This window comes from Sturnus vulgaris, chromosome 1 (genome assembly GCF_052056855.1).
Source record: "Sturnus vulgaris isolate bStuVul1 chromosome 1, bStuVul1.hap1, whole genome shotgun sequence".
NCBI classification, from domain to species: Eukaryota; Metazoa; Chordata; class Aves; order Passeriformes; family Sturnidae; genus Sturnus; species Sturnus vulgaris.
Genome location: NC_142243.1, coordinates 75,207,568 through 75,235,370, shown reverse-complemented (window position 1 = coordinate 75,235,370; position 27,803 = coordinate 75,207,568). Strand labels below are relative to the sequence as shown.

The 27,803-nt window shown below is 41.6% G+C and overlaps 1 protein-coding gene across 3 annotated transcripts; it reads right to left on the bottom strand.

Moving 5' to 3' along the window:
• Nucleotides 1-103: 103 nt before the first annotated feature.
• On the bottom strand, nt 104-27,803 carry LOC106850822 (MARVEL domain-containing protein 3-like). 3 transcript variants are annotated; one of them, XM_088170372.1, is made up of 5 exons: nt 25,685-27,803; nt 20,111-23,045; nt 18,634-18,789; nt 15,096-15,265; nt 104-1,734 (listed from the first exon to the last, which is right to left on the bottom strand). In XM_088170372.1, the coding sequence occupies exons 3-5, from the start codon at nt 18,747-18,749 to the stop codon at nt 1,031-1,033; spliced, it is 990 nt and encodes a 329-aa protein (XP_088026498.1). In that variant the 5' UTR covers nt 18,750-18,789; nt 20,111-23,045; nt 25,685-27,803; the 3' UTR covers nt 104-1,030. The 3 variants fall into 3 exon arrangements, with proteins under 3 accessions (XP_088026498.1, XP_088026487.1, XP_088026481.1); XM_088170361.1 differs by lacking the exon at nt 20,111-23,045; XM_088170355.1 differs by lacking the exons at nt 20,111-23,045; nt 25,685-27,803 and adding an exon at nt 19,913-19,989.

Below are 27,803 nucleotides of genomic sequence, written 5' to 3'. Positions count from 1 at the left end.
ACAAATCTTATGCACTTGAAGAACAGCCTTTTCTTTTTCTCACTCCCTCATCTTTGAAGACCAGTGATCTATTTCATCTGCCTCAAACAAAGGACTCTTGAAAGATGTTCTCTTAAATTTATTTTCTTATCCCTGGGGCATACAATTACTGCTGTTCACTCATGCTTTGCCTGTTTAGATATTGGAAGGATACATGTACTTTCTGTCATTGTTACAGCAGTCCCAGGGCAGGCAGTTCCCGATTCAGGCTCTGCCCACCACTGGCTGTGGAGTCAGCAAGCCAAACCTCGTTCGGGTGCTTACAGAAACAAATAGTATCTTTACTAAGCTGATACTTGACCAGTGTGATGCCTCTCAGGTTCTGATCTGAGCTCAGTAAGACGGGAAAATGTAGTAGGAAACTGGATAAGGACCCTGAATGCTGCCTTTGACACGGCAGCTAGTTCCCCACAGCGGCATTCCTCAGGGAGCACATGATCGGCATGTGTCAACCCCCGTGACTCAAAAGATAAAACGCTTCACTAGCCCAGGCAAAAAAGGTCACAAGTGTAACTTTGGATTCAGAGAAGCACTCGGGTGTCTTTTGCTTTGTAAGCACTGCAGGATAAAAGAACAGGACGCACAACAGGCACAGGATCTGTTGAAAGCTGCCCATCCTAGCTGCGTGTTCAATTCCCTGTGTCTCGGGAGAGGAAAGGAAGTAGTTGTTTGCACAAGTTTGGCAGCAAGGCAATCGTAACCCGTTAAAAGCCCACTGCTGTTTGGATTTGCTCTGCGCAGGATGAAAACATTACAATCAAACACATTTAAAATGCAGGAGTCCAGCTTGAGAGACCACTGCAAAAATCCTGTTAAAACAGTCACTCGATGTCGATTTTATTACGTCATGTTGTAGCAGTATGGTTACAGTCGGTGATTCAATACACACTTCAGCACCTTGTAGGAAAATACACAGTGGGCTGGTTGCCTGTGTGCCAGTGCCCATCCTTTGCTGAAGCCTCAGTTCTGTGGTACAGTCCCAGAGCTGATTTCACACCAATGTGGCAAGAGCCTGGACACTGCGGGAGCTTTCAGAGGTCCTGTGCACAGCGTGGTGGCTTCTGACGCTTCTGTCTCTAACACTGCCCTTGGGGCTGTGCTGAGCCTTGGCCGTGCGGCTCTGGAAGGCCCGGACGGTGCGGATAGCAAGGATGCAGACCACGAAGCTGGCGAAGTACAGGCAGGAAGCGACGACTCCGAAGAGGCCGACGGCCGCGTCGCCGCCCTGGACGGCGCAGTTCATGGACGTGTAGCCGCGGCCCGCGTAGAGCCGCTCACGCCTCCTGCACACCTCGGTGGCGTTCACCTGCCTGACAAAGTGCAGGTAGAGCCCCACGGCCACCAGGTATGCCAGGCCAGCCAGCAGGCTGAAGGCACATTCCCCCACCAGCAGCCCTGGCCGGAGCTGCTGGATGGGCTTTGCCCCCACGACGAGGAAGACGAGGGTGAGCGTGGCCGCTGTTAAGCTGAAGGTCACTCCGCCATACACGCAAGGGGCTCTCATCTGGGTGAACTTCATGTCCAGCTCCCTCACCTCCTGCAGCTCCGTGCCCTCAAAGGGGCTGTAGGCCCAGTTCAGGTTAAAGGATGATCCGAAGCCTCCGAGGGATGTGAAGCCTGCAATGGAGGCTTGGGAAGCGCCCACGCAAATCAGCACCAGGAGGTTAACCGTGATTTCCACGAACTTCAAAATGCCTGGAAGGAGCAGAAAGATGGGAATAGGCGTCAAAATCACATCTTGTGCAAACTGTGGGTGACAGAAGTACACCAAAACCATAGACAGAGTGCTAATACTGAGATATTCCTCTTGACTACAGCTACAGAAAAGCATTTATTAAAAAAAAAAAAAAAAGAGATGCCTGAACTCTCATGGGTACATTTTGGAGGTTGGGCAAATTACTTTTTTTAATTTGTCAGTGTGCTTGATAGATGGATCTTCATGCAGTGAAAAAAAATCCATAAAAATTTTACAGTGCTTGTGTTACTGCCAAGGCAAGCGCACACTGATTATATTTTGGCCTGTAACTACTTGGCATAAACATAAACTGAGCAAGAAATATCCAGTATGAACAAAATGCTGAGGTTGAAGCTGACAAAAACCTAGAAGCTTCTTACAGCTTGAAAAATTGTGCAAGTTATTTAGGTCCTTCAAAACACGCTTACTGCTTTAACTTACACCTTTTTTTTTTTCTGTGAAGGTATTTGTTAATTTAAATGTACTATCTAACTAGATGCAACTTGAACTTTATCTCCTTCAGAGACAAAAATCTCTCATAACTCTGAAGTAGTTTCTGATTGCACAAAAGAAAAAAAAACAAAAAGGAGGGGAAGGATGCAAAACTTACCTTATATGCAGAAATAAATTAAATTGATACTAGGTCATGTGTGCTCTTTCACACCCTGACCTTCAGAAGAAAGCCTTACAACTTCTAAGTTGGCTCTTCACATTTTCTTATGTTAGGCTACTAGTAATGGTAACAAAGTATTTTTAAAGGAAAAAATACAAACAAAACCCAGAACCGAAAAGGGGAGAAATTACTTATTTTTGTGGTAGCTGCCTCTCAGGAAGCTGCCTCATGTTTGATAAATCTGATTGTTCTATAACAGCTCACTAGGGGTCAGACTTAGATTACTAAATATGACGGATGTTGAAGTGTAGCACAGCTAGAGTTGCCCATTGGGGAAATGAAAACCCTTAGCGTGTCAGGCATGTTGCTCCAAAGTTCTGAAGTTAATTACAGAATTGTAAATCTTATTATTTCATTGCTGTCTGACAGCCAAGAATGTAAGATGCTTGACACAGTGGTCCTATATTTGTCTTTAAAGTGGGGCAGGATCTGTAGCTTGCACACAGATTTGCATTTTACGCTGCTAGTGCTGATCCACATGGCATTTCCCTCTTGAGCAACAGCTCAGTTGTCAAGGCTGTATGGGCTTGAAAAGGAAGGGCTGAAGGAGAAACACCAGGGAATTAAACAAATTTCTCTCTTGTGTTGCCAGATCTTTCTAACCAAAGAAAGCCAGTGACAGCCACAATGAAGGATTATCAGATATTCCCATTCTGCCCCTTCTTACTCCCTCCACAGAGGGCTAAGGTAATGAGTCCTTTCCTGCTGCCACTTGCTCTGCACAGGAAGGCAGTGTTAGAGCAGACAAAATTGTTCCCCTTGTTCAGGGACCATGTGAGCAGTTCTGTGTATGTGTTCTTCAGAAGTGATGCTGATTTCTGCATGACAGCATGCCTTTTCTTTGACCCTTCTGCAAAACCATTTTGGTGAAGCAGGGAAATAATTGTGCTGGTTAACAAATCTCTTCAGGAGGCTTCAAATATTTCAAAGGACGTACTTGTGGAGCTAAATGTAAAGAGAAATTTAACTTTTGGCCCCGGAGTTTGGATATGGAACTCCTTGTACCAAATTCAAACAATGCAGCCAAAAGACTCATCATTTTTAATAGGTACAGAGTCATCACTTTACTAGGACTGTTCATAGTATTTTGAAAGAGTAGTAGCTGTGCAGAACATTAACTGGAACTCAATCAGGTGTTCTTGGTTTATTTTGCTCAGTTGAGCTGTACGTTATGTACATTCCAAATACAGAGAATCGACTTAGATCCTCAGGGCCCTTAGACAGTATGACAGTGTTGGATGCAGAAGGGCACTTCCCTTTTTAAAGGCTGACTATTGATTTCATAGATGCTCCAGCAGGAAACAGTTCTTACAAGTCTACATGGAGGAAAAACCATTTGATTAAGGGAAACATAAATTTTAAGTATGTTTGGCTACTTGGTAGTTGGGAATTCATGATCAGTCAGCTGCTGACTTCAGAATTTCCTTTTCGTCTATGTGTACTGAGGCCCTCTGACCTGCTGAGCAACAACTTTTCCTTTACATCACCTTGCTGAGATTTGAAAGAGGCAGTTTTCTGTTCTCAAAGTAGTCACTGCCTGCAGCTAACCTCCCCACATTTGTAACTGACCCCAATCCTCAATTATGCTGCTCCAAAACCTTCTACACGCTCACATACATTCTCTATGCCACCCCTTAACTTTGCTGAGCTGACAAATATGATCATTGAACGTCTACTGTATTTTAACTGCAGTAGATGCTTTAAAGGCATGCCTTAAAAATTTCCTTAGACAGGGCATTCAGGTTGGACAGGTTTTGCATGTACCTGCACAGTTCTAACACATGCCTCCTGTAGAATTGATTAGAGTGACTAAACAATGGAGAGAGGCTCAGCAGCAGCTACTCCATCAGCCACTTGTATCATTTGGATTGTTTTTTATTTAAAGAAAGTCCAAGAACAAAGCCTTCCGCATTAAAGGCAATTCTAAAATTATAAGCAGTATGTAGAATGAATTACAGGTCTATGATGACAGCCAGGTGGGTTTATGAATGTAGCAGACAATTAGTGGAAATGCCTAACACCTTGTATCATCAGGGCTTTGATGAAAATATTAAACCTTACAACATGTTCCAACCCAGGAACCCCAAAAGCTTCGTGCAGCCTTAATCTGTGATAGTTAGAAGCTGATACCAACTCCTACTAGTACAAACAGGATAGAGACAGATTTGAGAAGTAAGGAATGAAAGGACAGTGAAGTTTTGAATCTTAGCTCTGCCAAGGTATGGTCACACACATCCTAGCAGTGACCTGTGTCAAGCACTGTGCTGCTGGTGGAAAGGACTGAGTTACAAGCCACACTTCCGAGTCTGCGCTGCCATTTCTGCTTTCACAGGCCAGTTAGCCATCTCATATTGGAGTTATACCTGCAGAAACCAAAAGGTCTTCCTATGAGGAAGTTGCTTATCTCTACAGTAATTCCCTAATCCCATGCAACAATGAATGCATTGCAACATTTAAGTGTAAAATGACCGGAGGTCGGAACAGCTCAACATTCTATTGGTTTATTTTTTTCCTTTCTCAGGTTCAGCATCTTTGGATTTACCTAAAATGCTACTCATTTGTAATAAAATCAGCATATTTGTATTAAAATCAGCGCAGTCAACAGCTGGCTATAAGAACTAACCCTTTCCTTACTGAACAAGTTACAGGACTCCTGTCAGGGCTCCTGGATTGCTAATTTCTTTTCCCATGCTTCTTTCCTGAACTGCTTTTCAGCGCTGAAGGTGAGAATGGCTACAATCTAGGTGTTGCCAGAAAGCTCTGAATTGACTAAAGAGAATTGTTTAATTTGTTCCATAAAATCTAAATCTGCAGTGGATAGTAACTTCAATATATCATACTCGTTAATTTTGCTTGAATTGAGTTGTCTTTTGGTGTGAGTATGCTTCCAACAATATAGCCTTCCAATTTATACTATTTATCTACTGTTCACTTTTTCTTTCCCTTTCTTCTCCTTGCTGGGCTATTTCCATGGTATCAACTCACTGAACAATGGTTTTATCTTCTGTCAAATGGTGGGCTTGACTATGCAGCAAAGCTGACAGATAGGCTGGTTAAGGGTACAGGCCCACAGGCAGCTGACTTTAACAGCTCCCACCCTTGGCTGGGCCATCACTACTTTTCTCCCTTACCTCCACACTAGGCCCTTCTAAGAGTTGTTCAAATAAATTAAAATAGCAGGAAACTATTTAACTCTTTTTTTTGGTGCTGCTGGTTTTATATTGTAACTTTAGCAACTTGAGGCGACTCACAGAATATCTGATGAGCAATCATGCTGGCTTGAGTTTAGCCAGGGCAGTAACAGCCAGGACCAGAGAAGGACCAGAAACTCCCCTTCTCAGGTGAGGTGAGCTTTTAAATCTGCGTGCTCTGCCTCATTAAACCACACTGTGACTGAATGTGTGGTACCCAGTAACTCAGCTGTGCACTCAAGTCTCAGGTCAGAAGCCGTAAAGAGGAATTTTCATCCAGGCACTGTGGCAGGACAGCTCTGATGTTCAGGTATGGGGGTCATGGTGTGTGTATACATGTGTACATCAAGTAAAATGGTCAGTTCTTGTTTGTTCCTTTGTCTATGCAGCTACCATAAATGAATATGCAGGACAGAAAGTTCTGGCTCTGTTGAAATCCCCTGATCCCATGAGGGCCTTACTAATGGAAAAGGCCTTCAGATTGTCTCCCTCCACTGTATCTGGGAAAGGAGTCACCTTCTTCCTCTGTTGAATGTATATGAACTCCTCCTCCTGTTTCTTTTTGTATCATTCCCTTCCCTTCAGTGAACATGATTGTGTACTTCCAGCATATTCTATGTCTACCATTCTCCACTTTGCTTGCCTTCTCCCTCTGCTTCCTTTGCAGACCACATACCACTGAGACCAGCAGGACCCAGGGGCAGCCCTGGGGGTATGTGGCTGCCACTCTTGGACACCTGGACCCCAGTGGAAGGGCTGGTGACACACAGGTCTGTGGTGCCCATGACACATCCCATTAGGGGTCGCTCCAGGAGAAGGGAAGAGAGGAGTTAGAGGCTACAACACACATGAAAAATCATTCTACAAGCCTTTTTCACTGCAAATTGTCATTTGGTTCTTTCCCTCCCCCCCGCCTCCCAGTTTGGATAGCTTTCTGCTTTTCAGAGGTAATCTTTTTATTTATTTTTTTTTTTACCCCCCAAAAAGGAGCAGACAAGTATTTTGACCATATATAGTGACTTACAAAAGTAGGAGCCAGTCCTGAAAAGGATCTCAAATGGAGAACATCTCTTGCCAGTGCAGCTTTGGCATTCCCCAAATGACTGAAGGCACAGCTCAATGTAGCTTTGGTCACCTCCCTGCTAAACTGAGTCGGTGGCAGAAGGAAAAAAATAAGGAGAGGAGGAGAAAATGTCAAAGTAAAGCAGGGCTTTACTTTGGCTCTGCTTTTGGAGGGGGACAAAATGTGACAGAAATGGGGAGAAATCAAAACAGATGAGGAGAACTGAACAAGGGAAAAGAAATGAAGACAACAGTTGCAGGAGATCAAAAATACAAAATTTGGATGCAAAGATATTTCAATACCTTTCTAACAGTATTATTCCCTTTACGTAGAAAGCAAGACCTTACTGAAACCAGTAACAAGAATTCAACTAGCTTCACTAAAGCAGAAGGGCAATACACAGCTTTGTCATAAACAAAGAAATGTCCCCCAAGCCCCCACACCACTATTATTTTTGCAGGTCTCTGTGTTCTTCAGCCAGTGGTGGGATTTAGCTTTCACTTAGTCATGCTAAAATCAAAGGCAGAAAAAAAAAAAACCAACCCAACCCTAAAACACAAGAATTAGGCAATGTAACACCAACAAAATCTTGGCTTTTCAGAGGACCCAAGGGATGCACATACTCAGAGCCAACTGCATTTAAATTGCACGGATGTGCCCAACACACTTATGCTCATTTGAGATATCCGTCTTACTGGAAATCAGTGGAAAAATAGTTTAAAACTGGGAAAATTAAATGATTTATGTGCTCTAGAAAAAAACTTTATTATTACCTTTTAATAAGTTGTCTCTCTTTAGTCAAGATAATCGCTCTGTTAGGAAATCTCAAAGGATGACCAGCCTTGGTTTTAATGACTCAGAGAAATCTTGCATTCACAGACTGTTCAGATCCAAATGTATTATCCTGTTTTTTCTGTGTATCCTCTTCCCCTAAATAACAACTATCCCACCTGCTCTATTCTTTCTGCTTAGTACCCTCCCATCCTCTAAACAGTGCTGTCCAATTTTCACAGGAAAGGGTGGACTTAAATTTTAGAATTACTGCATCATCCTCTATCCCCATATTTTCCCACCACTGTAAGACGCAGTTTCAATACAACCCAGCCCTTGCCTGGGAACAACATCTATGTTGCACCCAGTAGTTCTTTAAAGCATCTCTTCTAGAATGTTCTTGATTTCTCTCCTGCTAATTGAGCATGAGTCATCTTTCCTAATTTTGGAGAGGGTGGGAAGCAAAAGATCTTGCATTAGACTGCAGTATTTGACAGTACTGCTTAAATATAAGAACTGTAAAAGGCTGTATTCTATTTGTAGCACTAGTAGGTCTCTGTATGGTTACCTCACATTCTACATTTCAGGAAATGGCCTTTTTTATCCTTTTTTTCTTAATGTACCAATAGTTTTTTCAAGTAGTAAACAAGTGTCTTGGTATTGAAACCAGCCTGCAGATTTTTTTAAAAAAAGCTCAGAAAACAATGAAATGCTCTTGTTTCGTATGCCAGCCTTCCATGGCCACTCCCTCTGTTTGAACTGAAACTGAGCCACCTTTAGAAAGTACAAAGACTGGGGTGTTATTGCTCTTTTAAGTAATCATAGTCTGGCTGAAGGTGGGTCAGGTTGGAGGCACCTGTGAACCTGAGCTTCTCATTCACTTTACTAATTGTGGGTTGTCACACTTGGTGAGCAACATTCCTGTCTGGGTGGATTTTTTCTCCTTTAATAGAGCTAGGATCACTTGCTCAAGAAACAGAGCTGCATTCAATAGTCTGTCTGCTGTATCAATTGGCTTTGAGAGCCACTTTTGAAAGAGAAGATTTTCCTTTTGTTCCCATAATTTGGGTCAGATGTGGGGAAGATAAACCTGGTTCTTACAGGAAAGATGGTGTAACTCTTCTTCTGTAATGGCAGCAAGGAAGCCCAACTAAGATTTGCCAGTATGGGAAACGTGGACTGGAGTCTAACACACACCCAACAGCTAATAGCAACTTTGCCAGTATCTTCCCCTGCCAACTTTAGTGAGTCCTCTCAGTTGCAGCTCTCCCTTCTCTAAAAACAGTCGTGTACATGTTAGCACAATGCCAAAAGGTGGATAAAAATAATTTCATATGAAAACATGGGCAGAGTGAAGTCCTGTGTGTTGGCAAGGCAACAGTTTACTAAAGGTAGGATTTGGCATCTGCAAGTAGTGTAGCTCCCCAGAGTGTTTTTACACAGCCAACTGCTCAAGGCTGTTTGTATTTCACAGCAAAGAGGACTGGGCTCCAAATGAAATACTTCAACATCAGAACAGGAAGGAAGGTTACCTGCAGCTCTGCTGCAGTATCTTGTTACTCTGCTACTTTAATTAAGTATTTTGAATACCTGGGATTATTTTAATCTGCACAGCTCCATCCAATTCGCACTATTAATATCATCTGCCTTCACAATTACAAGATTAAAAAACTTGATGGCAATTTTAGTCTGTTAGTCACACTGTATTTAAAATATACTTTGTAACAGATAGAAGGGGAAGACGTCTAATTACAATGAGACTAGAGGGGACCCTGGCGCTGCCTTCCTAGGCAGAAATACCTGGAAATTAACTGTCAGAGAAACAGTATACAGCAGCTTTGGGCACAATTTAAAGGAACTAAGCACGGCATACTGTGGGGGCAAAATGTGAAGATGGTGACTACAAAACACAACAGTTTCTAATCCTGTTGAGTGCCCCCACAGGAATGTAGGTGTCCTGAATTGCTAAAAAAGTGCAACGTGCTGCTGAATGTACTTGTCAAATGCTTGGTTTCGCACACAGAGTTACCTGCACTATGCACATTTAACGAATCTTCTGTGTTTTTTAATGTGCATACCTGAAGCTGCAGGAGATTTTTTTTACTTCAGTCCAATGCATCTTACAGACCACTATTCTCCCCCAATACCTCTGCAGCACTGAAAGGGATATGAGTGCTGTGCAAAATGTTTTCCCCCTCCTGCTCCCATGTCTGACTCCAAGTGGAACAGTATCACAACATAACACAGCAAAGAAACAACAGCAGTATTATGGCTGAGAACAATGGCATAACTCAAAGAGAGTTTCTATTAGTGTAAGCCCTGTGTCTTGGCTAACTTTCATCTCAGTATTCTTTTCTAGTCTATGAGTATTTCCCAGCATGCATAGCTACAGGGGAAAAAAAACTGACTGTTTTGTAAAAACAAAAGCTTATAGATGTTTACGTTTGAATTAATGCTGACTTGTTAGTGCATGAATATATCCTGGAGAAAGTCATTGTTACTCCCTAATTCTATTTCCTCCTCCAAATAAATTCAGTTTGATATTTCCTCCTGGCTATACTTGAAATTGGAGACTTTTCATGTTGCTACAAACTGTAATGCTGTCTTTTTCAGAGGAAATTTGTCTGAAGGTTTTAACAATTGTGGATGTTAGAATGCAGGCTAAAGGCATGATTGTTTGGAAGTGCCTACAATATGCTTAAGAAATCTGACACTATTCAAGGCGCAACGCTGTATTCATAGTAGCAAAGAACAAGGATTCAATTATACTTGCTCCCCCCCAAACTGTTTTGTAACCTTTTCAGTGTTGTCTCCCTTAAATGCCAAATGGGTAAAAAAAAAAAAAAAAAAGTTATTTGATCAGGAATCATGACCAGCAAGTACAATTCTACAGAAGGCAGGAGCACAGGTAATTTTCTGAGCCACGTACTGATCAAAGATGGGAGAAACTTGGTTTACCTTCACTGTTTAAGCAAAACTACAGGAGGCATTATCCAAGAAATCCATTGCTCCACCTCTTTCACACCAATATACATAATAAAAATAAAATTATAAGTTTTTAAGATCAAGTGACCAAATATCTGAGACCAATTTATGATCACCAATTCACCCTTGTGTTCAACTCAGATTTTCCTCTCACTGAGGTGAAGGATGGCAGCCAGCCTTGAACACTTTTTTCACTCTGTCTGCTAAACAAAAGCACTGAATCTGGTTATATTTTCAAATATATCTAGGGGGGTTATTTGAAAGGCAAAATGATTACTAATATGGGTTTTCTACACAGAAGAGAGAACTACAAGAAATTTTATCTGCACTGTGAAAAGTAAATTGAATACTTTCTGACAGAATTTCAGCTCTAAGAATCCCCAGGTCAAAAAACTCTTGTTGTTTTCAGCATGTGCTGCTTTAAATGGCATGTGTAATATATTGTGTGTAAGCAGTAAGAAATGGCTATTGCAAGCAGCAGTTCCTTAGTTAATGAAAGGTTTGTCTTTATCATAAACAGTTTATTTCAAATTCCCATAAATCATATAGTGCATCTAGGTAGTTTGACACCAGTCTATAAGCTGTTCCCTAAATCTCCTTCACTGCTGTGGAAATAGGTGACAGACTTCTGTTTCTCCTGCCTTTGCATCTGTAATCTGCAGGCCCACAAGTGTAGCTTTCCTATAGAAAATAACTACTCATAAAGACAGCACAGCAGGAAATAGCCGAGAGTTTATTATAGGGAAGTCACTTAAAAGAATCAGCAGATATATGAAGAAAGGTGGTGCTCTTAAACGACACAAGCTCCTGTGAGATAAACAATCCTCTCACTGGTTAGCAGTGGTTAAAGGATAATAAAAAGAAAACAGGCAGGTTTCAGGCAGCTAGAGTTAAGGAAGTAATCTCTGATTTGTGTTGTCTCTCATCAGTATGCCCATATTGGCAGTGCAGTGGGAGGGGATTTGCAGAGTCAAACAGGTGGAGTTGAAAACACAGGGGCTACAGAACAGGCATTTTCTGGGGAGGGAGAAGTACTTCATTATGGCTCTAGTTTGGTCCGATCTAGAGGTACTAGAGTGCCTGCTAGTAGTTACAGCTCACCCTCTCATTTAGTTTTATCCAAAGAAAATAGTTTGTGCACCCTGGATCTGCTCAGCAATATGGCCCAAAGAGCTGTGAGTGGAGGTTCCAAACAGGTTCAGCTCAAAACTACATACCAAAATACTATGGTAGATGCACAGACTAATGAATTGAAAAGATTGAAAACTGAGATGGCAAAGTCTGCTTTAATAATCATAAAAATTTCTTCATGCCTGCCAACAGCAAAATTGGTAGACTACTAAGAGCTCAAGCTCTCGAATCAGAAATTACTGAAACCAGTGTTTAATAAGCAACCTCCTCTTCATGGTTGTACAGAAATACCCACAGACACTGATGCTCCTGTCAACAGAGCACACAGAAGGGCTCTAAGCAAAGCATTTTCATTTCAGGTAGCTTTCTTTGAAGACATCAGGTCAGTGTTCACTGATAGCAAAACACCACAAAAAATCTAGGAAGCATTAGAATAGGATTACAGAACCAGAGCCTTTAGGCAGATGTCTGATTATTCTAGAAATTCATATGGAATTTTTACTGCATTTCTGGTCAGCCTATCTCAAAAAGGTGTGGTTGATCTGGAAAAGGTAGAAGACTGGAAAACTGACCAAAACTGGCTATTGTTCAATTTGTGAAGAAGCAACAGGGGCACAGGGAAAAGTGAAGACTTAATTCTAAAACCATAGATCTCATGGAGAAGCTGAACATATGAGATTATCACAACATATTTAGAATACCATCAGAATCAGAAACACCTTCTTTAAAACATTTTAAGGAACAAAACAGTAGTACTTCAAGTGAAACTCTGGAACTCCTTATCTTAAGGTAATGTGAAGGTCAAACATTTAAAAAAGCGATTCAGCAGAGAATTAAACAAATTTCATAGGTCTGTAAAGAGATATTAAACACAACAGATGTGAGTGCAGTCTTCCAATTCAGGAAATTCCACCAATCCAAAGTCTGGAGTGTATTCCAGAAGACAGCTTACTCTCTACTGGTCCAAACTTTGATGGTCCTCCTAAGTTTGTACTTCAGTCCATTGTTTGGGAGGAAGAGTGATGAGGTGTCTCCTGTAATCCAGTGCTGCTATCCATGTGATCCCACCTGAACGGCTTTGAATAAGTATCCCTCATATAATATTTTAACAATTTTCCCCCCCTTTTGTTTTCATGATGAAAGGATTAAAAAGGAGCAGAAGTTTTGAAGTTTCTTAGATGGTATCGTATGTTCCTATCAGCAGATGGGGTCAGTATCAGTAGCTTTTTCCATTATATTTGGGATGGGTTTATTGTCCTAATGTGGGGGGAAAAACAAGGGAGCAGGGGATAGGGAGGGAAGGGGGTAATAACAAAGATAGGAGAACAAGGTCCTAAAGTGTCATAAGGTCCTAAGATGTTTAAAGGATTCCTAAAAAAACCAGCTGCTTATTTCTGAAATTCAGCTTTAGTTTTTTGGGATATAGCTGGTAAAAAACATGGATGAAGGGGCACTATTTAGGTGAAGCAAATATTTTTCAGAGCTCTGGTTGTATAGAATTCCTCTCAAGTTTGCTGAACTGCTTGATGTGCCTAAAGAACATAACCTAGGTGTGCTAGGCAAAAGAAAAAGCCCAAAGCTTAACTATTTAGTGGACTATCAGAAACTAAAGTTCACATTTCAGTTGTTGCTTTGGAAAAGATTGTGTTTCATCACTTGCTTTCCCAGCCTTGTTTGAGTCTAGTTTATTTTAAAATTATGGTGATTAGGAAGGGGAATTTCACCAGAGTGCTGATAAATCATTGGCAAAAGAAAGAGATGGTAAAGAAGTATTTACAGGAACTTTTCATGCTCTAAAGTGTTGAAGCTCCCATGTACTGACTTCTCAGTAAACAATTCATGTAGTTCATTTACAGTATCTACACTATGACTGAAGGGACTACAGAATTCTGGAAAACAATTATAGTAAAGTCTGCTTGTCTTGGTACTTTCAAAAATTAAACAGGGGAGTAACATTCTCATAATCTTATCAACCTTCAACATATTTTCATTTTTTGAAATGAAGTTGCTAATAAAAGGGTTACTTTTCTGCATGATCTCTTTCCCCTCCTCTACTGCAAGCTCAGACATTAAATTTTTAGAAAACACTGAGCAATACCTGGGGGAGGGGTGGGAGTAAAATCATCATTGTCAACTGATGCATCTAAAACTAGGACATTTTAAAAATCTTAATGATGTTTAATGCACCGAAATAATGAAAAGCAAATGCAGGGGGAAAAAAAAACCCAGAAATTCACATTAAGCTATCCGTAAGTCTAAACAACCAGTGAAACTGAAAACTAAAACTAACTTGCCACTTCATTTTTCTAAAGCTCTGATAAAATAGTGCATGGAGTTTTCTGCAGCCTTCCAGACAAGTTAAAATAATTCAGTTCAGTTGAAGCAGAAACTGATGATACAATTTTATCATGGATAAAGTGTCAGTATGGTTCCATGTCATTAAACATTTACTAATGGTTGCAGTTACATCTGAAGATTAAAAACAAATTGCATACTAATTCACAGAACATATTTGTAAGACAAAATAGTTCATCTCACTCTTAAAATTGTTCACATATTCACAACGGAAATATTAAGAGCAAACTGATTGTGCTACTCCTACATGGAGTGGAGAAATAATCTAACATTATGTACTTTAATTTACTTCCAACAGCTAATCTCTTCACTTTTCTCTCTACTGGAGGACACTGAAAGTCTATTTATAGACATTAGCCAAAGACTTTGCACCTAGATGCAAGTTCAGCTCAGACTGCAGTGGAGCTTTCCTATAGACAAGGTGAGAATGACTGTTGCCCTGGAAGAGGGAAAACTTTTAAGGGGTAATGAATATTTTAACGACTTATTTTTTTCAGATTACTGGAATGAGTTTACTAAGGCTGATTTCCTCCCACATTAAGGCTTGTTTCTGTCCTTGTTGCAACTGCTTTCTACCTAAAAAACCCCAAGTTATTCCTTCAAAACTCTTTTATTGGATTCATGTCATGAAAAAAAAAATTGTCTGCCACAATGATGCTCTATAGAGATGTATGAGCGATAACTGGAGTAAATCCAGAATTGATAAAAAGTGTGAGAAGAACAATTCGGAAATAAATGAGCATCAAACCTTCAATAGCCATCTCTAAATTGGTCACAGATGCCAATGTCTATTTTATTCCTAAATCTCAAAAGTTAACTCTTGCACAGACTGGCTGATTACACACATGACCCACTCTGGTGCTCTGGAGGCATATTCTAGAGATGTAATTTCAAGTATCTAAATATCTGTATAAATATTGCCTTTAGATGTCTAAAATGGCATAACTCTGATATGCCATTCTTTAACTCTCCCAGTCCTTGTGGGCCTTTTTTTTTTTTTTTTGGTAGTGAGGTTTTTTTTTCCCATTTGTTTTCTTTTGTTTTAATATTCCTCTAGCTTTACTTTGTTGTGCTCCTAAATACAGAAACCAAATCCAAGAGAAGTCCTTGGAAGGAGAGGGGTGGATGGCAGGCAATAAGAGTCTCACATACCTCTTGTTGTGCATACCTTTGAACACTTCATTGAGAAGCTTTCCTTGGGAGGATAAAACTCTGGTGATGGGCCAAAATACTCCTGTGCTGCTCCTGAGGTTTCAGAGTAAGGGTCTGAGCAAGCAGTAGAAGTCCTTGAGTGCTGGCCACCTCGGATATCTCCTGCTGCTCTACAATGGAGTAAACAATTAATGATTATTAATTAGGTTATAGTCTCTCCTGAACATTTGAAAACATTAGAGAAATTGCCAGATGCTCCTCTTGGTGGAAGCAACTAGCTTGCTTCACAGGCATATGACCTTTTCTGCTTGCCTGTTTTGAAAGCAAATATCCCAAAAACTTGCATAAATCCATGTTCACAAGGATATTTGCATTCAATGGTCCTTATTTTGGAAAATAGTGTACTCACTGGGTAGGCTGGCTGAACTGTTTAGCTTACTGGTAAAAGGTAGGAAGAGGAAATAACATTTTTTTCATGAAAACTAAACAATTTAGCTAGTCCTTAGCAGGCCAGATAATGGAAATGAGAAAAATTTTGGCATAATAAATGTGCAAAGTAGCACAACTATTTCATGGGTGTTTTGTCAAGTTTGTACTTCCAACTAGCGTCTCTCACATAGATGTCTTTTAAAAGAATAAAAGCAATTAAGATAAACAAAGATTTTAAAACAGGGGAAAAAAACAGCCTATTCAAATTTTTGAGGTCCTTGAAGATATTTAAAGAAGAATCTAAAATCAACCCTCCTCCCAAAAAAATTCATTTTCTCCTGTCTCCAATTAGTCTGTTCATCGATACAATGGTCCAGTTTTCTGCAATGACATACAGCTACATATCTGAAGCCTGATGATTTTTAAAGTTAGTGAGATTTAGGTTATTTTATAGGAAAAGTACAATTTTCCTTTTAAACTGAGCTAACACTCAAATTAAAAAAAACATTAGCTGCATTTTTTTTTGTGTTTGGTCTAATCGAAATTTTCTCCCTCATTTGAAGAAGAAATGGAGCTTGCCTTTTTCAAGGTACAACGGGATGAGTTTATTACTAAAGGGTATTGTAAGTCTCAGTCACCATTATTGTTTTTAAAAGTCTTCTTGGTATTCCTTTTTTATCTTGAATTTCTTATCCACAGATCAGCATTTTCAACTGTAGTTTTGTTTCCTAGTATCATTGCACTTCACCAAGGTTTATCTTCATCCAATTCCAGACTCAATATTATCTCGTTCATCCACATTAAATCATGCTCTTTGTAGTTTTTACATTTTAATTAAGACATTCAATAACAAGACCAATGCTAACTTCTCCGTGTTTAGCTGCCAACAGCTCTATTTGGCTGAAACATTTCTGATTTTTCTGACCTCTGTCCTGTGTCTTGTGCAACTACCAAAGCATCCTGTGCAGCTGTGTCACATAAATTAAATAAGCTGTGTGATTTATAAGACTTCCAGTAACTTGAAAGCAATCCCTTTGGTACTTCTGATGCAGCTGCTTCTCTCTATTGTTTCCTGTTACTTGCCAGAACACAAAACAAGACAAAAAATCAAACCAAGCCCCCCCCCCGAATGTTCAGCCACAGAGTACATTTAGGAGAAAAAAATCCTTTTTTTGGATGCCTTTTTTTCTCACTATGGCCTGTTCTGGCCACCTTTGCTGCTCTTTTCCTTGAGGATTTTACCATTCTAGGTAATTCTCCTCAGCAGTGGGAGGAAGGTTGCTGTAGGAGTTTCAGACAGAAATGCATTTGGAAAGAGAAATACTCTGGCTTGAAAGTCTAGTTCATCGGGGATGAAAGTACTAGGCACCCAAAGTGCAGCTTCCATGAAATTCTTCCCATGTATTTCACTACAGGATCTGGTGGTCTTCTGATCAATCAGCCAAAGTTTTCACTAAAACACATGAGAACTCCATGAGAAACCAAGTAGAGGAAATGCTGTTAGCTTAAGCCAAACTCCTTCAAAACAACTGACAGAAAAGTTTTTCAATTAGTTTTAGTGGGGTCTGATGGCCCCCAGATGCTTGACTTAACTCTAAGAATTATCTTCATGGCTGTTACAGATTTGCAACTGCAGCTTCCCTTCCTCTAATCCCTGGTGGATACAGGGATGTTGTGAACCTTTACGGTCCGTCCATCAATTTTCAATCTGCGAGTCCATGCACATAAAACTAACAGCAAAACCAAGAAATCCAGAGAAGTGCTTTATTAAAAAGTGGTGGTTTAATTTATAGCTAGCCTTTCACACATTGCTTATATTATGCTATACATGAAAGAAAAAGAAAGCCCACATCAAACTCCCAACTCTTTTGTTTTTTTCTTTTTCTCTCCACTGTGCTATTAATGTGTTACTGGCATTAGCTGCTCTCACGTCTAATATGTTCAAGATAATTTAACTACATTTCCTGCCAATCTCTGCTTTTGCTAAGGACAGGAATTCAGCCTCTGAGAATGATTCTTAGGCTAGTCTTTGTTCCCATTTCTCTTCGATTTTTCATAATTGAAGAGAGAAGAAAAATTCATAATTTTCACAATGCAATAGTTTTACTGCTATCCAAATGTTTTATACTTAGCCATAAGTATTCCTTGTAATCCACACAGTGCTCTTCTCTGCTCCTTTTATTCTCATCCTGTTTTCCTTGCTAAATTGCATACTATCAGGGAATGCTTCAGCATTTCAGCTTTTCAATAATCTTCATTATATTTATTTCTTCTCCCTGTTTGCCTTTATTCTTGAATTCCCCTACAATCACATCTCTGGAGACTAAATGGGAGAGATTAACACTTCAGTGCCATGGCCAATCTGCCAGTGGTATCTAGATCTACAGACCTCTCTCCTACAGTGCAGCCATGCACTGGCATAACCTAAAAGGAAAACAGCCTAAGCTCACGTCTAGTGTGCTGCAGCCTGGCCAGGCTGGAAGGAGAACTGTAATACCCTAAGAGTTTATTTGGCACTGGAAACCCATTAGTTGATCGGCTCATTGTGGTGATAGGGGCTGACCCACTCTCAAGTGCTGCCAACAGCCTTAGTCACTTCAACAAGCACTCATCTATTGACAGCAACTACTGAAAGTAATTTTATTTCAGATTAATAGGAACATGTTCATAGCTGAACTAGAGCAACCTGTGAGCTCACAAAGTCCCTGTGCTGGTCTCAGTCATGTAACATTCTTATTTAAGCAGTGCATATTTGGCAAGCCACAGCTTGCCATCACCTGCTCACCGGTGTCTTCAGGAACTGTACTAAGACTCGTGGCCACACTTCACCTACTTGCCACCCAGCCTGATTCAGATCATCCAAGGAAATTCACATCTCTTCCTGTGTTACACAGCCTATCTTTCTGTGCTGTCTGAAGCTGAAAACAAAGAAAAAAGGTTAAATTTCTAAGTGTAAAATAGCTCCCTGTTCCAAATGCAGTATGCTCACGCTTTCAAGGCTGAGTAAAAGCTTTCTTTACTATTGTAAATTAAGCCTATTTAAGAGCGGAAAGAAGGCAGACATTATAGACCTACTGTGATCTATTTCTCTGAGGAGATAAAGACGTACCTTGCATTGTATGGGTATGGTTTTCTTGCTCTTCTGTCTTCCTTGTATCTATCAGATCTATGGTTCTCATGGTGCCTGTACTGCTTATCTTGGTATCGACTCCCAGCATGAGACATCTTGTTTCTCAGATGTACTCTCTCCTTCTAAAGTAACTTCCTGAGCCAGAGAAACAAAACCAGTTCATTTTATTGCTCCACTTAAAAGTTATTCATTGACCAGCACTCACTTCCATTTCATGCTGATTCAAAATTAGTACAGAATTCTTTAAGAAGTGAAGGAAATAAAACCCATTAAATTACAAGGTAACTTCATTAAAGCAGGAAGTTTTTCTTTACCTTTTCCTTTCCATCACGTAAATGCAATGTTTCTATACTTGACATTTATTGTACTTAGCTTATTTACTAGGTCTGCTCTGATTCTGTGTTTGCTGCCAGGGCAAGGGATCGTGTCCACCAAGAAATGAATCTTATCTTCTGCAATGCTAAGTCTCGGGTAAAGTATTAAGCCCAGTAAGTGCCAGTGCACAGCATGAGTGTGCACACAGGTGCCACTGGCACAGGGAAGTCTGGAAGAGCAGGCTGTGACCTTTGTCCTGGAAGGAACACAGAGGAGGGCACCCGTGGGTGTAAACAGTCTCAGTACCAAACGTCGCCTGCGATTTGCATACACATTACGTACGGGCAAAGCCGTGCTGGGCTGAAAGTAAACTGGCAAGAAGCTATACCCTGATAATTCTGTATTAAATTCTAGCAGTTTGTTATTTGCTGAAAGCGTCTTTATCTTTTCAAGTACGATACGATTAAGCCCAAACTTGTAAAATAGGGAAACAGACTTCAATCTTTAGCAATTTTTAGATTCATTTGCCTTCATTAGAGCCCTTCAACATCCCTGCAGGAGTGTCAGCAGTCGGTTTAATTTGGACTCATCAAGGCCTGATAACCATCCTCCATCTCCTTTGGGTGTTATAAAGTAAATAAATATAAACAGATAAAAATACACTATAAAGGAATATATTAATTTTTATTTGTTTACGTCTAAGAGGGATGGAGACAGCGCCTCCCCCCGAGGGCAGGAGCCATTCCGCAGGGAAAGGTTTCTGCTTGTCGCTACCGCAGCGCCACCGCAGCGACCCGAGACCCCCGCGGCGCCCCGGCAGTGGTCCCGGGATGGCCCAGGCCCCGGGATGGCCCAGCCGGGGCACACCGGGCACCTCCTGCCGGGCACCTCCACCCCGCCGCCAACTCCCCCGGGCCCCGGGCCCGCCACCCCCAGCCCTCACCTGAGGGAGCGCCGAGCTCCGTCCCGGCCCGCAGCACCGCCCGGCCCGGCCGCCGGCACCGCCTCCCGGCCCGGCCCGGCCCGGCCCGGCCTCCCGCCCGCCCGCCCTGCCCGGGGCGGCCCTGCCCGCTCCTGCCTCGGCACGGCGGAAAGGTGAGCAGAGTCACAAAACCACCGAGTCAGTCAGGCTGTAAACGACCTGCAGGTCTCTGAGAGCGTCAAGTCCAGTCTGTGATCCAACACCGCCATGTCAACTGAATGCCGTGTGCAGGCTTTCCTTAAATACCGCCAGGCATGGTGAGTCCACCACCTCCCCGGGCAGCTCATTCACATGCCTAATCACTCCTTCAGTGAATAAATTCCTCCTCATGTCCAACCTGAACCTCACCTGGCACAGCCTGAGGCTGTGTCCTTTTGTCCTGTCGCTGGTTGCCTGGGAGAAGAGGCTACAACATCCAGGCAGCGATAGAGAGCGATAAGATCACCCCTGAGCCTCCTTTTCTCCAGGCTAAACACCCCCAGCCGCTGCTCACGGGAGGATGTGCACTCCAGACCCTTCACCAGCTTCCTTGCCCTTCGCTGCTCAATGGAGAGGAACGAGAACCGTGGGAACGGGCTGGTGTCTGGGAGAGTAGACAACCTGGGCTTTGTTTAATTTAATATAAAGATGAGGTGCCCGTGCCTTACAGTGCTGAGGAAGAATTTGGTAACCACGAGAGGATATAAAACCTGAAGGTTAATAAAGTTGAAATTCAAGGTCCCCACAGGTTGCCTTACGGTTTTTCTAAAGCTGCCTCCATTGACTGGCAGCGTTCAGGGGCAGAAAGCCCTGCAGAACAACGGGAGGGGGAAGGGGAGGAGGTAAAAGTTAATGAGCAAAACTTGTGCCCAGGAGGGTGTGGGAACAGCCTGTGCACACTAGACAGGTTGCACAGGGAGGTAAGCAGATAAACTCTCTGGTGCAGAGGCATGTTTTGGATAAATAGCCATTTGAATGCATGCAGTCTCCTTTCTTGGTGCTCTGGTGAAAGCTCTCCCTGTGGTGTATCTGCAGGGGCTTTGTTGCCTCGCTGCCAGCCTGCAGTGTTCCTCTTAGAGATGAACAATGTGCTGGTCTCCTCAGGATGCCTTCTGTTGGTGTTTATAATCTCTTTATGGAGAAAATCTGGACAGGCTCTTGAACCAGAATTGCAGCAAATGGCTTGTTGGTTGTGCAGTCCTGTACACAAAAGCAGTGTGTGCCTGGGAAACAGGATGGTGGTGTTAACATGACACTGTGCCCAGCTAATCTTGAGCTTTGGAAAGCTTCCCTATGCTGTGGTGCTGTCCTGCACAAGAGCTGGGAGCAGAAAATCCCTTTTCTTCCCAGGGATTTCACAGCAGCATGCTTGGGATACTAGTGCTTCATGAGTTTGGGCTTAAGATATGTAGCTGTTAGTGCAGTCCCATGGCAGAGGTAAATCCAAAATCCCCTGTAAGTAACATGCAGGTAACAGAGGAGCTGCTGTCCTTGAAATGAGAAGATAGCTACAGGAACTGAATGCTCAAAGCACATGTTTTGAAGTGTGGTAGGAGTGTGATTCCCTACTCTGGCTGAGCTGTGTTAACAGCTTCTTTTGCTGTTTACCATTCTCACCTTGCCTAGACCTCTTCTGCTTTTCCTGCCTTCAGCTGTACACTTCATCTTCTTCTCACTGTCTTGCACCAACCCTAGTGCTTGCCTGATCACATAATAATCCAGTTCTGCTTGCTTTCCAGCCAAAACCAATTTACTTTCTGCTGTTTTAGTGAGTTGAATTGGCTTTGTGCTGCAATCAAATGTGCACTGGAGCAAGGACTTGGCAGAAGCACATGTCCCACAGGGAAGGAACTGGGGGAGGGATGGGGGAAGAGGGCTACCTCTCTTGGCAGCAGTGAGTGGTGACTGTAACTGAAGCCCTGATGAGAAGTTGCAGTTTGAGACATCACTGCCCATCAGTTGCTGTGCTTTCTCAGTTTGGGGCTGTCAGCTGGCTAGCAAAGGCAGGCTAACAGCAGGAGTGTTTTACTGTTTCATTGCTTTGTTTGTTCCTAATTCCTACTGTTTTTATTTAAAGGTTGTTTAAGCTAGTTTGGCAGATTTTACCCCAAAGACTAGGGTGCCTGCATGAACTCCGTTCTCCTGTCTAGATAACAAATATTTGGAAATCGATTCATCATTTGCACCTGGCAGAAGATACCTGCTCTTGATGGAGGGCATGAAGAATTACATCTCCCTTCTGGTAGGCAGAAGATGTTTGTTTCATACAAAAAGTTGAAAATTCACAAGGAATCACTGCTGGAAACAGACTTTTTTGGAAGGGCTGAAATATAAGAGTATCCTTGACAGCCACTGTTTGCAGTATAACTAGAAGTTTTGTTACAGCATTTCTCTTTCTGGGCTGAAAGGGTTCAGGTGTGGCCATTTTGGTTTGGAAGGCTGGGTGGAACTGAAGGGATGCTATTAGGGTAAAATTCAGTGAAGCTGGTGGGCAAAGTAAGTATTTTAAAGAGTTTAAAGTCATTATGGAAACAGGTAGTTGAAATAACAGGGTCACAACCAACGCAGAATTACAAGGTGAGATCCACATTAAAAAAACTCTATGACATAAGGGTTTTTCCCTGGAAACTCATAAAGAAAATACAAGATAGCTAGTGACTGCTGGAGTTGCCTATATATGACATAAGAACCAGTGAAACAAGCCACAGAAAATCATGCTGACTAGGGAGAAACATCCAAACGTAGGAGTAGGAGTGTGTTTCTAAGGAGAAAATCAAGAAGAGATTAGATAATGTAATGGCTAAATTTAAATGACAACCATCAAGGAAAAAGATCAGATCATTTGTTCTTACATTATTTCAGGTGAGAGGATGCTGTGTTTGTTGTATGTAAGCAGATGGGTTTGTATCAAAGATACACCTGATTCTGTCATCAATTTCTCTTTGTAATAGAAATAACCTTTGGGACTGAATTTTGGCTAGCTGATGAAGTCCAGAGGGACTGATCTGCAGAAAATGAAGTGTGAACTGTTTTGATTTTTTTTTTTCCTGGTAATTTACTCGAGTAGGTCACATCTGTGTCTTGGATCAATGTAGTCCTGGATACACGCTCCCACCTAACAAAACAAAACACAATGAAACAAAACAAAACAAAAAACCTAAAACCTAATCTAGGTACAGGGTACAAGGTGCTATAAATAGATCTCTAGGGACAGATTTCTCCAGCCAGGCAGGCAGGCAGGCAACCACTGGAGTCTGTTCAGTCTGACAGGAACACTAAGCTCCTGAGATCAGCAGGACTAAAATTAGCTTTGGAACACTATTTTCTACCCTTGTGTTGCTGCTTTTATATGAAATCTGTTGTTTATTGTTATAAACAACAAGAAAAGAATTTGGATTGAAAGCTTTTTTTTTTTCTTAAGGAGATTTTGAAATCCCTGGTCTTTGAAATGGGAGGTAAATTCAGTTTGGGAACTAAGTAATTGGTTATGCGTGGTCAATTTTTTTCTGTGCTAATGACAAAAAATAAATCACAACACCAGCAATTTCTTCAGCAAAAGAAATGTAAACAGTCATGACTGACTTAATATTAATATTGTATCCTTGGTGTGTGCTGTTACAAATACTTAATTTTAAAAGCAATGGAACCAGTCCTTGGGCTTTTTTTAATTTTTGTCTTTGGAAATGTGTGAATTCTTTGGTTGGTAGTTGTTTCTCTTACAAAGCTGAGTCCTTCCCAGCATCTTCTGAGTAATCGTCTAGTTCTGATTTAGAGATCTTACAACACGGCTTTGTGAAGAGAGGGATTTTGTCTCACTGAATCTAGACCCTGACTGGGGAATGACCAGTTTCTGGAACACATCCAAAACAGGCTGAAAGTAGTGAGGATGTTTCTATTGAAGCCTTGAATCCTAAAAGGCTGTTATCTGTGGGCCCCTTCATATTTACATCAGCTTGAAGTACAGAGCCGTAACACCAGCCTCGGTAATGCTCTGCATCATCACAGCTGTCACTTTCATGCTGGCTTTCCTCAAGTTCTTCTGTTGCTGGCCACCCAAGATGTATCTGAAACCTTATCATTAATTTTCTTTTTCCCTGTTCCTAAATGGAGTCGTAGTAGGCTAAAGCCATTTTTTCCCTTCTAAAATGTTGAGCAAAACTAAAATGGCTTTTGAAATCTGAGAAACTGTTAGCATTAAAATTTCTCCCTTGTTTCTTAACAACCCATTCTCACAAATTCCATCTGTGTTGTGCTGAACTTGGGGGAGCCCTTGTCTGTGTAGATCTTGGAGACTGTCTGCAACCCCATACTTAGTTTTCTGCAATAATTTACCACTTCAATGTGAAAATATGTCAGGACTGAAATTTGCTTTCAGAGGACTTTTAGACCCTGTGTAGATCTCAGCAATCTTCACACTGGTGGATCTTTGTGCAGTGTTTTTGTCTTGACCGTCCCAGAGGTCTTAGTAGTCCTGGGCTTCTGATTCTGTGTGCCAGTTTGCAAGTTGCACAAAATTGCAGCAAGAGCAGCTGTCTGGGAGCTCAGTCCACTTCCCTGTCTCTTGGCATGAATACACTGCATTTCATTTTACATTAGTAAAATATTTATGAAGTTTTATTAACATGGTAGGGGCTCTTGCTCTTTCACAAGAGGTAGCAATTATGAGCAGCCTGCCTTTTCTCTGGTTTAATCTAGTCTCCCATCTAGTGTTTTTCTTTTCTCATCTGGATGCAGATAAAATCTAATAACAGGGTATTTATTTTGTGGGCAAAACTATCAGAGTTTGAGTCAACACTTGGGGCAGTTATTGGACAGATTTCTTGTGCATAGAAAATTTATGAAGGTACAGAGGTGCTGGATTCAATAATCGAGCCTTGAAAGGTATTAAAACATTTTGTTCCTGAAGAAAACACATATTCCTGTGCAGCTCTGAGCAACTGACATCTGGATCGTCTGTCTGCAGCGCTAAATGTCGGCAATCATATGCACGTACTAAGGTAAAGAGGCATTAAATTTAGGTGTCCTGTTCACGCAAACAATTTGTCGCTTTCTTTCGACCTTCTGAAAAAGAAATGCAACAGTGGCATCCTGTGGCCCAAGCTGTTCATGGCAGGTGGGTTTTGTTTAGGGCAGAATCTGCCACCAAGGTCTTCCTTCACTGAGCAGGAAAGGCATCGAGTTGATTCTAAGTTAGTGTACAGAAGAAACCCACAATATTTCAACACGGTGCACATTTAAAACCTGAAGTAAAAAGCTGCTATATACTTCTCACCCGGGATTATCCACCGCTCTGTCTTATTCTGCTTATTTTTCTACCAAACACCTTGATGTTTGGGATAGAGAGGATGATTTGAGTTACTCACTGAGGAGACAGGACTTTTGCATTGCTGCCTTTGTGCCGATGAACATTTCCTCCAAAAATAGGAATGGAGGAGAGACTCCTGTTTCTAATTAACCCACGTTTAACACAGCATACTGGGTCTAAAAATGAATGTTTCAGGGAAGCCCAATAAAAAGAAGACAAATAAGAGTTGTTTTCACTTGCACATACATCATACCCAAGTGCTCACTCCCGCACACCGTATATGGGTCACTTGAGTTTTTTGAAGTCCTGGCTTTAACTTGTTTAACTTGGACAGGCTGTGATTTGCTTACCTCCTCACCAGCAGATATTGGCAGCCTTGACCACCAGGCTCTCTCCAAAAGCTTTCAGGCATGCTGGAAGGCACCTTAACGAGGAACATACAGACTCACCTTCAGTCATGTGGGCAATTGGCCAGTAAGCTGCTGATAGCCTCACTTTTACTTCTTCTCCCCCTGGTTTTATGGTGTCTTCTCTTCTGTAAGAAAAGAGGTGTTAGGGTGGTTTCTTTTAAAGCCTCTTCCTTCCTACTTCTTACCTTTGCACATAGAGGTGTAAGTGCTGTGGAAGGCTCAGCATCAGGAAGGAGTGGGGGGAAAACGAAACAACTTTCTTTGGTTTAGTTTTTCATTTTCTTGTATCCAGGAGGCTCTGCACGTTTTGAGTCATCTATCTTGAGAACTGGAAAAGCAGAGTAGGGGCAGTTGTCCTCTGCTGCCTGTGCGTGGGAAAACCTGTGGGCATTCAGTTTTCTGTTGTGCAGGAAAGTCACCATGTGATGGCTGAAGCAGGAGGCAAGGGAACAAACCCAGCAGCAGGCAGGGGCTCAATTGTTGCCTTTAATGACGAGTAAGTACTCTGAAGATTCTTGTGGAATTGCCTAACTGAGCTTGCACCACAGTTTCTGGACGGTATTAATCCCCGGGCTGCCTCTTAAAACACGGACATGCATGAAAAACAAACAAATGTTGAGGCTGGCGGTGGCTCCAGAGATGTTAACCCTGCTCCTTTTTGTCAGTTAAACTGACAAGCCAGATAAGAAGAGCCGGTGCTGGTATCGTCTCTTGCATAGCAAACCGCTCTCGACAAAAGAAGCAGCCTCCTGTCAAACGAATTTCCTTTACAACTGCCGAAGGGACTATTTTTAGTTTCATCTGCCATTCTTTACTCCTTAATCATCGGCTTCGTTTTTTCTCAGTTTTTCTCCCTTTCCCTCCTGCACAGCTAGCTCCGATGGCAGGTACTGCTGATGATTGGCAGAGGAGGAGAGCGCTGGGCTCTCGGCTGTTCCCTGTTAACCTGTGTCTGTATGGGATGCTACCGACCTTGCCGTGTCGAGCTCAGCTCTGCCCTGTGTTTCCATCTTCAGAGAAAGGCTAACAGACCACTCTCAATCTAGATAAGGGATGTCAAAGACCAGCAAGTGAATGAGATCAACTCTAGCCGGGAAAGGGTTTTTTAGCTAAGGCTATGCTCAGAAAACATGTTTTAAGTTGCAGGAGTAGATCTACAAATGTCCAGTGTTGAAGTGACATCACAGACACACTGCACCAGGCAGCAAATTCTTCATATACCATTGGCAAAGCAAAGCAGAGCCTGGCTTTTCCACTGGAGATAAAATTAAAGTGCTTTGAGAATGATGGTGTTTATTTCGTTGGTCTTTATTCTGTGGTAGTGGCTGCTTTTCTTTTTGGTCTGTTTGAGCCACTGCGTGTTTGTAGCCTTTTGAGCAGCAGAATAATTCTTGTCTTCTGGCTGAGATATAAAACAGCAGTCCTGCCTATCTGTAACCCATTAGAGATTTTGTAGTGCTATTTCCAAGTTTAAGAGTGTCTTAAGGCTTTAGAGATTCAGGAAGCAACACTCCTTTGCTCAGTTGAGCAAAGTAATTCAGTCAGGTCCATCATCCTCCCAGCATCCTTCTAAAGCCTAATTCAAGTGGGTTTTTATGTATTCTATACCTTCTTCCTCCACAGTATGCAAAAGCTTCAAATAACGAGTGGTTTCATGCTTGTGGTGCTTCTGTAAAGTACACATTTTATACCCATTTTATAGCTGGATTTGAGGAACACAAAAGCAAAGTGAATAGCCCAAAGTCAAGAGGGAAGTCTCTGGCAGCAGAGGAAATTATGGTTCTGTCACCCGAGGGAACTCAACAGTACAGTACTAGCTACCATTTTCCAGGCAAGTGACACAATTCTTATAGGGAAGGAATCACTAGAAATGGTCAAATTTTTTATCATTGCTATTTTCATAACAAATACGAGTTTACAAATGATACAAGATGTTTGCAGAACATGTATTTATTTTGAGAAAATGAAGTCAAATTTGTTGGATTTGAACAGAAATGAGTTAGGTTTATAAGGTTTGTAATGTAAATTGTTCCAATTGGTCCTTTTCCTTAAAAAAAAAAAAAAGCTGGGAAGAAAGCAAAAAAAAGAGACTTAATTTCTCCAGTGAAATGAGAATGCTAATGTATTGTTTATGTAAAAATAAAACTACATCTTTTTT

Excerpts from the sequence above, each read along its gene's own strand:
- LOC106850822 (XM_088170372.1), bottom strand. The coding sequence starts at position 18,749 with ATGTCTCATGCTGGGAGTCGATACCAAGATAAGCAGTACAGGCACCAT. Across the intron at positions 15,266-18,633 it reads CCATACCCATACAATGCAAG|AGCAGCAGGAGATATCCGAG; the intron begins GTACGTCTTTAT and ends ACTCCATTGTAG. Across the intron at positions 1,735-15,095 it reads AAAGGTATGCACAACAAGAG|GCATTTTGAAGTTCGTGGAA; the intron begins GTATGTGAGACT and ends TGCTCCTTCCAG.